Source organism: Leptopilina boulardi, unplaced genomic scaffold (genome assembly GCF_019393585.1).
Source record: "Leptopilina boulardi isolate dan_hultmark-lab unplaced genomic scaffold, ZJU_Lbou_2.1 LbouV2_224, whole genome shotgun sequence".
Lineage (NCBI taxonomy): Eukaryota > Metazoa > Arthropoda > Insecta > Hymenoptera > Figitidae > Leptopilina > Leptopilina boulardi.
Window position 1 is genome coordinate 468,449 of NW_026137779.1, and position 11,889 is coordinate 480,337.

General features: G+C 27.3%; 1 protein-coding gene across 4 annotated transcripts; it reads right to left on the minus strand.

Annotated features, from left to right (window-relative positions):
• Nucleotides 1–287: 287 nt before the first annotated feature.
• LOC127279890 (uncharacterized) lies at nucleotides 288–9,209 on the minus strand. Of its 4 annotated transcripts, none has more exons than XM_051302531.1 (6): nucleotides 8,958–9,166; nucleotides 3,111–3,565; nucleotides 2,609–2,938; nucleotides 2,172–2,406; nucleotides 1,267–1,426; nucleotides 288–1,198 (listed from the first exon to the last, which is right to left on the minus strand). In XM_051302531.1, the coding sequence occupies exons 2-6, from the start codon at nucleotides 3,209–3,211 to the stop codon at nucleotides 948–950; spliced, it is 1,077 nt and encodes a 358-aa protein (XP_051158488.1). In that variant the 5' UTR covers nucleotides 3,212–3,565; nucleotides 8,958–9,166; the 3' UTR covers nucleotides 288–947. The 4 variants fall into 4 exon arrangements, 2 of the variants coding, with proteins under 2 accessions (XP_051158488.1, XP_051158487.1); XM_051302530.1 differs by lacking the exon at nucleotides 8,958–9,166 and adding an exon at nucleotides 4,432–4,571; XR_007842732.1 differs by lacking the exons at nucleotides 288–1,198; nucleotides 1,267–1,426; nucleotides 2,172–2,406; nucleotides 2,609–2,938 and adding an exon at nucleotides 4,432–6,752 and having other exon boundaries at nucleotides 3,215–3,565; nucleotides 8,958–9,209.
• Nucleotides 9,210–11,889: the final 2,680 nt, after the last annotated feature.

Here is an 11,889-nt window from a genome sequence, read left to right on the forward strand (position 1 = left end):
AGTACCACAAGAATAATTCGAACACAAATGGTCTAAAATTTGTTAAACAATTTTAACATTGTATATAATTTTTAGTCAATCTGAAATTAATATAGGTTTAGTAAACATTTTCATTATCAACTACGTTTTTGAATACTTAAATATGTTTTCATTCTTTTTAAAATGGTTTTATCAAGAGATAATAAATTAAATTGTCAGAAAGTTATTTATTTATATATTTAAAGTGCGAAACTTTTCTTGTAAAGTGTTAATTTTTTTTATTAAAAGTGAATTTGTTACTGTATTAAAATTGTTAAATTATTTAAAGCAAAATTTTTCTGTAACCTTAATCTGTTACTATTCTATTAAACACAAAAATAAAAATTCAAACATTAAATTCTAATTTTTGAAAATTTTTTGGCCAAAAATCATAAAACATATTCATAAACTTAATCTCTTTTAAATTAAATTCTAACTGAATTTTTGTTTTGAAGTTTGAGCTATGGTTAATTATTATGATCAAAATAACTTCAATCCAGACAACAAAACAAAAAGTAAATCAGAATTAGGTTAATTTTACACAATTTTTAAAGTCAAATAAATTATTAACAAGTCAAGCTAAAGTAAAAAGATGTTTCGTGTTTTTATTGTACAAGTTGTACTGAGTTGCTATGGAAAGGACTATTTTTAATTTTGTAATCAATTGTCTGTCTTAAAAAATATTTATAAATCATATTTTCAATTTGAAAACCATTAAATAATAATCAAAATGTATGCTAAAGTATTATATATTAATTTCAGGTTTTTTAAAAATTCTCTAGCCACCAACTCTAGACGACTTCAGATCAACTGACCTTAATATTAATTAAATTCTTTCATAAAGAAATATGTATAAAAAAAAGTAATAATTTTTAGACCTTATCGGTAATTGAAAACAAGTAATAAAATTTAAAATTAATTCTGAAATATTACGCATCCGATTCAACATCTCCTTCGTCACTAAATTCGGAATCGATTTCCTCGTCGTCGTCCAAATCCATATTTTCAGATTCCAATCGTTGCATATCACTCTCGTTGTTTCCACCAGCACTAGGCTCCGTTGGTTTTTTTAGACCTTTTCGAAATCGTTGTTTTGTAACTCGTAAAATTTCTTGAATGTCAGTTTTAAAGTCCAGTTTATTGGATCGAGCTCTTACTCCTATCCGCTGATTTGCTGCAACTAAAATATTATTTATTTTTTAATTGAATATTAATATGTTAATAATGCATGCATTATATTGATCTTACGGTATAAAGTGTTGCAAACTCTGGTGTCACCAAGTTTTTGGTACGCTCCTTTTCCATCCCATGACAATTGGTTAATAAGTTCATCGGTAAACGTTTGTTTTACTGCACAATTTAAGAAATCTCTTAATCTTGGACCTCCTAATGCCACTAAATGCTGAAACTAAAATGCAAAAGTTTAAAATTAATAAAACAGAAATCACACTTGATTAGTAGTATTGTGCCATATTAAGTTGAAAATTATCAGTGAAAAGAAATCTTTCTTATATTAATAATATTTTTATGGGTAAAAGTAACAATACTAATTTTTTTGACAATTAATTCGCTATTTTGTAAAATACATAATTTTTATTTATGCATTAAAATTGCATTTTAGTATCAATTGTAACTAACTATATTTAATTATAATTTATCTAACAATATATGGACTTCAGCATGAAAAGGGACCAAATTGGCAATATTGGACTTATCTATATGGGTGAATTCTTTGCGAAATTTAGAAAATTTTGATTGGTCTTAGACTCTTCTAGATGAAAAATTCACAAAGTTACAGGGATTTAAAGTTATAAGTATCAATGAACTAGTTTTTAGAAAAAGGAGTTTAAAATTAAAAAAATAATTATTACGTACTTATAATTACAACAAATTATCACAAAGTCATGATTCAACGCGGGATACTCTGTAAATTGTTTTCCATCAAACATTTTAGTCATTTTTGGATAATAGCAATTATCTCCTAAAATAAAACCAACAAAGTGGTCCCTTTTTCTGCGAACGTCTACATATATTAAACTTAATTTTGAAAATTAAAATTAAATTTCAGGTTGAACTTAAAAGGTATGAAATCTTGACACAAAAATTCATAAGCAAATAATTGAGGTTTATAAAACAATTATAGTCTTTCTTACCAATTTTTTGCGTAAACTTTTTTGCTCTTTTTCGTTTAGATAAATAAACTGATCGAGTGTATTAATAGGAAAACCATTAAGTGGCTCATACAAGGTGTCATCAAGATTTGCTTCTCCTATTGTCTCTTGTGACATTTTTTCCAGGATCTGTTCATTTTGAAGTATTATCTTATCATTTTGATTTATTATTCGTTCATTTTGTTCGTATGTCCTTTTCGTATCACTGTATACCAAGCTGCGTTTGTACAGAAAGACAAAAAAATACTTGAATTAAGAAAGTTACGTAAAAATACATAATTTATCACAATTAAATATTCATGAGGTATATATTAGTTACTTTAATTCATCGTTTTCTTTTTGAACTTTATAAGAATAGATTTACATTTAAAAAAACATTCTTTCAGAAATGGCTTAAAATTTTTTTTACGTCCACTTACCCTAATGCTACTACCGTTTTCTTCATCTCTGATATCAAGAGATCTGCTGTTTCTTTATCAAGCACCTGAATGTCCAATTGATAATTCATTTCATTAGAAGAATTATTTCCATTTAAAAACGAATGAGCTTCAGTTGGCGAAGAAACGACACTATTTATCTTTGAACTATCTGAAGTAATTAAAAATTCATCGTTCTGAGATGGTGATTCCATGTGATTATTATTTTTACCCGAAAGTGAATGAACTTGATTGCGGTTAAAATTGATATTGTTTATCTTCAGAAATGCACTGCTCTTGGGATCAGAAACTGGGGAAACGACTGGTGATCTCCTGTTAAAAAAATTGAAAAAATGATTTGCAAAAGAGTATGTGTAATTAATTTCTAAACTATTTAACTGCACTGAACGATATATAGTTTTGAATAATAAAATAAATAATGTAATTTATGTTTCAAAAGATCCATGTGACAATGTAATTATTGTAGAAAATACTTTCTACTTACTTTTCACGCGAAAAAGATTGCGAGGGAACTGTTTTAACTATTTCTGGTGGATTAGAACTGCCTCCAGATTTTGGAATGTCTGCTTTTGGTGCTGGGACCATGGAAGAGTGAGTTTCAACTTTGCTTGCTTTTGATACAAAGTCGTTCGGTTTTTGAGTCCATTTTGTTTTTTTACTGATGCCAATAGTTTTGTCTGCTTTTTTGCATCCTTCTCTGCCGCTGATTCGACTTTCCGTAAATTATTAGGCATAACTTGTTTTGCTAATGCTGTCAAATGTTCTATCTGCTCTTTAACACTTTTGTGATTCTTAGATATTTTTTCCGAAGGTGCATCGTCATCGGTCGTCAAAAGATTTTGAGGGGTTTTAATTTTCCTACCACTGGTAGTAGTCCGAAGTGCTCGTTTTGCTTTACTTTGTTCCGATCCTATTAAAGTTAAAAAATGTGACATGGTGCTGCTAACACATAGAAAATATTTTACAAAATTAGTTAAAAGCTTGTATTTCACTTCACAATAAAAATAATTAAAAAAATTATGAAACACCTATGTGTCGTAATTGCATTAGATTATAAATTAAAAATAATTAATTTTTATTAATATCCAACATTGAAAGATAGAAAAAGTAACAGTTATTTAATATTTTTAGTTGTAGCGAAATATGAATTTTCTGTCAAAACGCAACAATTTCTTGAAATTCAACGTTTTTTAATATCCCAGATAACGCAAAATATGAGTAGCAAGATTCAAAATTTATTTTTGTATGGGAAAAAAAAGTTTTTATTAAAATAATCTTTTTTAATTGAGTTTGGCTTAAATCAATAAAATAAATTGCATTAAAAAATATAGTGCTATATAAAAGTTTTACAACTTTGAAATTTGTAACATTACAAAGCTTGTGGCAATTTTATATAGCAAATTTACTTTTAAGAGGACACTTAAAACTATTTACAATGTTAGTGCAAACATATTAGCTCTAGGATGTTTGTCTTTTGGACTGTCACTTTTTTAAAGAAGTTCTGATTTCAAACTCTGCTTTTTAGTCAACAAATTATTATTAATGTCTGTAATAAATATTTTGTATATATTAAATTGTTTGATTTTCTTAATATAAATTTTGTTAATCTATTATACATAAAAATATAAGTAGACGATAATAAAAAATAATAGACAATTTAAAAATGTGCTTCTATTCAAGTGCAATTTCATGATTAGGAATAATAAAATCAGAATCTCATTTGGATAACAAAAATAAAATAGCTTGTATTTTTTAAATATTTAATTAACCAGAATAAAAATATTTAAGAAATAGACTAAACTCACCAGTTACTTCTATATGATATCCACTGAGAAATATTGTAATCAAGAAGTAAATGGTATTAATTTTCTGGCCACACTATCGTTGATAGAAACAAAACGCATATCCAATTGTTTTCAATCACTACTTCTTCCCTTCCATTTGCACTGCTCTATTTAGGCATTCTGTAAACTTTACTTTTCACATCTTTGATATTAACTGCTTCAAGCCTACGAGATAAATTTGAACAATTAAATACGCCTGCAACGTCCGACGTGATTCCAATATTGTATACCGGCAGGGCAGTTCGAAAATGTTGAACAATAAAAAAAGTTTGGTCTCCATAATTTATTATATTTTTTATGAGACAAATTCTTGAATCTTCTAAGGCGCAGCAGCTGTCACGCAGACTCGTTGCAAATCTGAATTTACCAACTTGCAGGTTGTGAAACTGGTGCCAAACATTAGCTGGAAAATCTCCTAAAAGTGGTCCTTCAGCATGTGGTTGTGTGAACTGAATGCCAGTATCATCATCGACAATTGCGGTATTAAAATCCTTCTCACAAAGTCTTTTATATATTTGCTGAAGACTGAGATGTGGTTTCCGAATTAATTTTCGCATTTCTGGCATATTATTTTCAAATGGAAATGCACTGAATGAATCCAAATTACCCAATGTTTCGACATCTTCTGTCATGTGCAAAAGACAATGCAAATTGTACGAAAGAAACTGTCGTCCGTACAACCTGGCACACAAAGTTACGTAACTTTCGCAAGCTCCTTGGCAAAAAGGATACATTTCACGTTGTGTCTCGTCTGAAGCAAGAAGTCGGCTGGTGCAATGAAGAATCATAAAATGCTCATAACGATCGTTTGTAAAGATATCTTGTAGAACAGCCGGAGAAATGTAGAGAAGAAATTGTCTCAGTTCAGTCGCTTTAAATGTATGAAGCATAGAAATTTTGTTCGGTTGACGATTGAATTCTGATGGGCAGTATGCCTGCAATTGTTCCATTCTCGAATCAAAAATATCCAATTTTCTACCATCTAATCTTCTCTTTCCAAATTTTCCATGAACATGTGCATTTAATACTTTTCTCGTGTTTCCAAGATACAGAAGGTGCATCGGTTCAAAAGGCACTCGTCTCACTAAAGGTACAAACGGAGACAATGGACTTCTACCCTTGTGATGATCTTCGTCCTCAAGAGCTTCATATTCTTCGTCTGTTCTCGGGGCGTGCCTAATTCCTTCGAAAACCGTAGTACGTGGAAAGCCTGGCACATTGCGATGCCCTATCACTTTACATTTAGAGCAAGCATTGGCAGAATTGTGAGCGCAATGATTTAGTGCGAATGCTCTGGCCAGTGCATCAGCTATTAAGCTTCGAAATGTCAGAGGGATTAAACGATTTCCTATTATGATACCACCTTCATCATCAATTTCCCTGAATTCCTCTACCAGTGGCTCATAAAAATCAAATGGATTGGATGGTTTATGCCGACCTTTAAAAATACCTGCTGTAATGGGTCTTTTATCACCAACATTGTTAATACGGTACTGATGAGGCCACAACTCATGTGATCCATTGTGAATACTTGCACCATCAGTACTTAGGTCAATCTCAAAAAATTCCGGCAACATATCTTCTGGAATCGTTTCCAATTTTTTCAACAGTGTTTTTTTAAATCCAATGTGAAGATACTCTCCTCCTGCAACGTTTTGAACTATGTTACTTGCTACTATAGCAGGGGTATTCAATAATGTTCTAACGTCCTTCGGTAAATAAGTTAAATTAAAAGGAGGTTCTCCTAATGTTCTTAGAATAATATTCCCTTGGGTATGTTTTAAGTTAGCAGCGAGAAATGCGTTTTTTAGAATCCTTTTATGTGCAATCAGAGGATTCCGATCAATATGTACATTTTCTTCTCTATCTTCAGAACTTGTTCCATCACTATTGTCATCATCGTCGTACACATCGTCTTCATCGTCGTTATCATCATAGTCGAAATCATCCTCATCATTATCATCATCATCATCCTCCTGAAAGTCTTCGTCTTCTACTATTTCATTATCATTATCATGATCATTGCCATTATCTTGTGATTGAAGTTCTTCACGATTATTTTCGTTGTTAAAATTAAAATTTTCAATGTCACCGGAAAATGTACTTGTTACAAAAAAAGAGGTATTGGAACCAGATGTAGATGGGCTTGAAATAGTTTGGACGTCAATGTTCCCACGAAGTAAAGAGGTTCGTCTTCTTTGCTGCCTCAAACTAAGTTCAGAGAAATCTTTAAATTTCTCAGACATATTTAACTTACAGGTCCTTCTCAAAAAGTTTGTAAACTTCATATGAAAAAAAAGATATTAATTGTCAATTTACTTATTTATTATTTATTTTTATTTCCAGGTCAAATTCCATAACATTCAAGTAAAATTATAAATTTTATCTCAGCATCGTATAAATCAAATTAATTCAAACATATCTATTGCAGAAATTTATTATTTAGATTAAATAATTTTTTAAAACTTTTATTATAAAAATATTTCTTTATGTATTTATTAAAAGCAAGTTATATTAATAATTTTTTAAAAACAAATTAATTTTTTTTCTAATTCAGACAGTTTTAAAAAAATTGTTTATTAAATACCTGTAAAAAAAGAAAATTTGGAAAAGGTTTTGGTTTAAATATATATTTAATTTACAGGAAAAATGTGTCACACACGCGAAGTTACGATACAAAAGTTGGTGCTCTCCTAATTGTTTGGATGTAAAAGTATTTTTCAAATCAAGAAAGAATTTTTTTTTAATTTTCCATTTTTATGTTGGAAAAGGAGGGAGTAGGGGTGGGGGGATTTGAGGTCTCCGAAAAAGGATTACATACTTATTGTTTGAACAACCCAAAATATTTTATTTTAAACAATTAAGGGACAAAAATAAAAAATTAATTAATAAGAATAAAATCTTTACAATTTTATGTAAGTCATTCATTCAATGAAATAACACTCTAAAAAAGTCGGGATTTCAACTCATTTGAAGGCTGAATTTAAGGAGTTATTGATTTCCAAAATTGCTGAATTTCAGCAATATGTTGCCAGTTCCAAACTTTTCAGACTTTTTTTTAGTGTGAAAAGAATATTAAAATATTTTTTAAGCACGATATATCCTATCGGATACATAAACAATGCATAAAACAAAATTGTCTGTACTTTTAAATTAAACAAAACGTTTTTTACACAATTTAAAATTTTCAAATTTCTTAATTTAAACATTTTTTTAACTTAAAAATATTTTGTTGGAAAGACAGAGTTTGAAATCGCAAATAGACAAAATTAAAACTATCTGTAAAGTTATAACTTAAAAATCAAATATCAATTATACACAAAGAAAAAAAAACTCAAGGTGTAATGTCGGTTCTACTGATAGACGAAAACAAATTTAATAGATATATTTATGAATAAGTAACAATAAAGGATTCTTAAATACAATCTTTCGGTATTAATAACATATCTAAATAAGAATAAAGTAGTTAATTCCTATATCTATTTTAATAAAGAAATGTTTGGTTAAATGAGATTTTTCGTTTAAATTATTATATATAATTAAGTTTTTTAGAAATCGCAATACCATTTTTCTTTGTAAAAGGTAAAAAATGTAAATAAATTTTCAGAAATACGCGTTTCAAAGGTGCGAAACAAAAACTGTTAAACAAAATAATTGTTTATTATAACTAATAATTACATAATTATTCCATGTATGAAAAATAAAAATTTTATATTCACTTATTACAATTAAAACAAATTGAGTTTTGAATTCAGTAAGGTTCGAATCAATGAAAGTTTAAATTGACTAAATTTGTGGTTAATTAATAATTTATATAAATTTAAATTTATTTCAGTTCTATATAATTTAATTAAAATTAAATGAAAATTACATCATTTTAAATTTTGAAAAACAAGATTTAGATGATGTATTATAATCTCTAAAAATCAATTGTTATCGAAAATTTGTTAACAAAAAATCTTTATTAATTTAAATTAATATAAAAATTTCAAAATTCTCGTCAAAAAATATTTAGCCAGATATATTAATTACATCTCTTCTAAAATAATAATTATTGTTTAAAATTTTTTATCCAAAATTCTATTCCAATAATTGATCATTTTAACTAATAATTATCTTAATAAAATTCTACTCTAATTGCATTATTTTAAAAATAAGTTTTTAAAAAAATTTTTAAAATTCATATACCTATTACCAAAAATTCGTGAAGAAAATTTGTAGCATTTCAAATACCAAAACGTTAAGCTTAAATCTCACAAATGAAAGTTAAAAGTTATTTCGATAATTTTCCTTTGAATTCCATTTTTAACATGCACAACTACTTCTTTTTGAATTATAAAATCTCTATTTGTAATCGTCAATGTTTCGATTTTGCTTATTTATCTTTCATCTGATAAAAGTTGTTTATTTTTTTCTCAAGATTGTATTGAAATAAAATTTTCACTAAAATTTAAGTGAGGTTATGTAGATAGAAAAAATGTACTTACAAGGCACGTATATTTTTGCTAATCTCGCATCAACAATTGGTTTTTCAAAATAATGCTAATTCACCATTTACTAGAATTAAAAACTTATTTGCAGCATAAATGTTATTTATGCAAAATAAAAGCAAGAGAGCCACGAGGAGAGGAAATCACTGTATGACACTTGTTGTGCTTGTTGGTAACGTTTCCGCTGCGCGCACAGGAACTGACGACCATATTGGACATCTTAAACGCGGGCTTATGCAAAATTTTTCAAATTCATATTTAGAAATAATAAAATAAACTAGTTGGAAACTTACGCCTATTTCCGTATTTAAGTATATATAATTAGTCAAATTCTTATTTTATCTTCTTTATTAATTTAAAATGCAAAGTAATATAAAAATTTTAATAATTAAAATTTCTGTTTATAAAAACTTATATACTTTAATTATTTAATTAGCGTAAATTATTTTGTTATAACTGTAATAATTAAAATATGTTAAAATTGTTATATTCATCTTTATAATACTTTTTTAAATAACAGATTTCTCACAATAATAATTTAATAGAACATTATGTGATATTAAAATTTTATTTATTCTAATTACAATGAATTTTGAATTATAAATTAATAAAATTTTTATTACGTAATCAGCAATTAACAAATATTTATTTTATATAATTATATAATTTTTTTAAAAAAATTGTGAATTAATCAAACACGTGTTTTTAAAAACATCAATCATGTTAATTAAAATATTTAAAAATATATTTAAATTAAATAAAGTATCACTAATTTGTTCACGCTATTATTAAAAATATTGAAAAACACATTTAAAAGGCATTTTTATAAGATCGCATACGTGATCGTCAAAACAGTTGTTTTTACTAGCACGAATGCGACCGCACTAAAATGCGTCGCATTGACATAGTGATTTTGCATGCACTTCGTGAGACTCACGAAGTGCGATTAAAGTGCGACGCACGTTTGTTATCTGGGAATTGTTAAAGCAAATCCAAGCCTTATTGGAAATTGCTTTCTTGACATTTGAAATGGTATTTCTTCGTTAGACGGTGACAATGTAATTCGTGGCAAAATTACAATCTCATTTTTATAATTTCCCGTTAGTACTTGTGCATGAATAGAAAAACTACCCATTTTAATAACTTTTAGTCTTGTTCCATTACAAAGACCTCTTTCTAAATTAATATTCCTTAAAAGTATCACAATTGCACCAATCTTTAATATTAATTTGTGAGGAGGAAGTCCATTTGGAGTTAAACTATTTAATACTTCAATTGGTATTAAGTTAGTTATTGTGTCACACTTTTCATCTTCTTCAGATGAATCTATACTTAAATATTCTCTAGGTTCACCTGTCATTCGTTTAACAACATCATTATTTAATTCAAATACATCATTATTCCGGAGAACTAGTAATATATGTAAAATCAAACAAGAATCTCTTTATAACGGTTTACTATGGATAATAAAAATAAAAACCGATATTTTAAAAAGTATTTCGATTTATTACGAACATTTTTCTCAAAAATTTGCAAAATCTACATGTGTTTGTGGGACAATTTACATCAATATAATTTAAGATAAAAAAAATATATTATAATATAATATAATTAATATTGTTGTCATAATTATAATAAAAAAAAATCTAATATTTAACAATTGTCATTTCATCCTTCAATTCATTCATTTCGTCCTGTAATGAATAAACTTGGTCTACCAACTTGTCGATTAATAGTCATGGCATCTTGATATATTTGATGCATATGTCTAGGACTACCAATATGGGTTGATGGTAGAACGAACATATTTCCCAAACGTTCTTTATTTCTAAAGTTATCAGAATTATTAAATGCACTCAGCGAAATGTGGTCAACTAAGCCTTGATAGCATTCTATCCTTAATTTATTTTGATTATAACGAAAATAATTTAATCTATTACTCTCAATATTTATAAAAGCCTGAATAACATACTGTTGAGTAACAAAACAAAATTGGATTAAATTTTAAATGAGGCCGAAAAGCTAATCTATAAGAATAGTATTGTAAGGCAGATAATCTTTTAGTACTTCGAAAATTTTGTTTAAAATTTGGACTCCATCCTAAATCACCAGATGGAAACATAACGGGAAATGTCATCGGATCTAAATGAAATGATAATTTACTTAAAACTGTTTCTTCCTCTTTTTCACTTGAAATTTTTTTTGGTAAACTTTCAAATCAATTTCTGAAGGTATTTTGCCACTTTTTGAAACGATTAATGCCGCACACTCACCAGTTTTTGGTTCATTATATAAATGTTTATTTAAATTAATTTTACGTACAAAACATAACAAATACTCCGAAATCGAATTTTTTTAGATAACTCATATAATGATTTATATTTAACAGCATACGGATTTTTATTCATAATATTTGTTAATAATTTCATATGTTCTTTAACAAAATTTTTATTTTTTCTTTAATCTTTCTAAAGTTGCGTTGTAATCATCATAAATATAAATTTGCCCTAAAGAAGGCCTTATTCCTTTTTTGACAAAAATACTATTAGGTGTTGTATGATAAACTTGACCATGAATTTTTAAATTATAAACCCCTTTATTCAGAAATTTTACCGTGTGTGCATTAAAAGTTACAAATGAAAATGCATTATTATAATATCTAATTAATTCCCTAAAATGTTTGTCATATAAAAGACGCTTTAAATTTTTATCGTAATCTTTTAAGGGTGAAAGTTTTATTTTACCACCGTGACAACAACTTTTCTTTGAAAATTCGATAGACCAAAACATCGCTCCACAATGAGGACATTTAAAATCCATTTCCCCAAAATCTGAAAAATTTACTTTTGATTTACAATATTTTGAAATTAATTGATTTCTTCTTCTTTTATCTACTCTTTCATTAAACATGTAACCTGCTTTATCCTTT

Bases quoted from the DNA above. Each gene is read 5' to 3' on its own strand.
- LOC127279890 (XM_051302531.1), bottom strand. From the start codon at position 3,211: ATGGTCCCAGCACCAAAAGCAGACATTCCAAAATCTGGAGGCAGTTCT. The intron at 1,427-2,171 runs GTAAGAAAGACT...TTTGCATTTTAG, and splicing joins AAAGTTTACGCAAAAAATTG to TTTCAGCATTTAGTGGCATT. The intron at 1,199-1,266 runs GTAAGATCAATA...ATAATATTTTAG, and splicing joins AGTTTGCAACACTTTATACC to TTGCAGCAAATCAGCGGATA.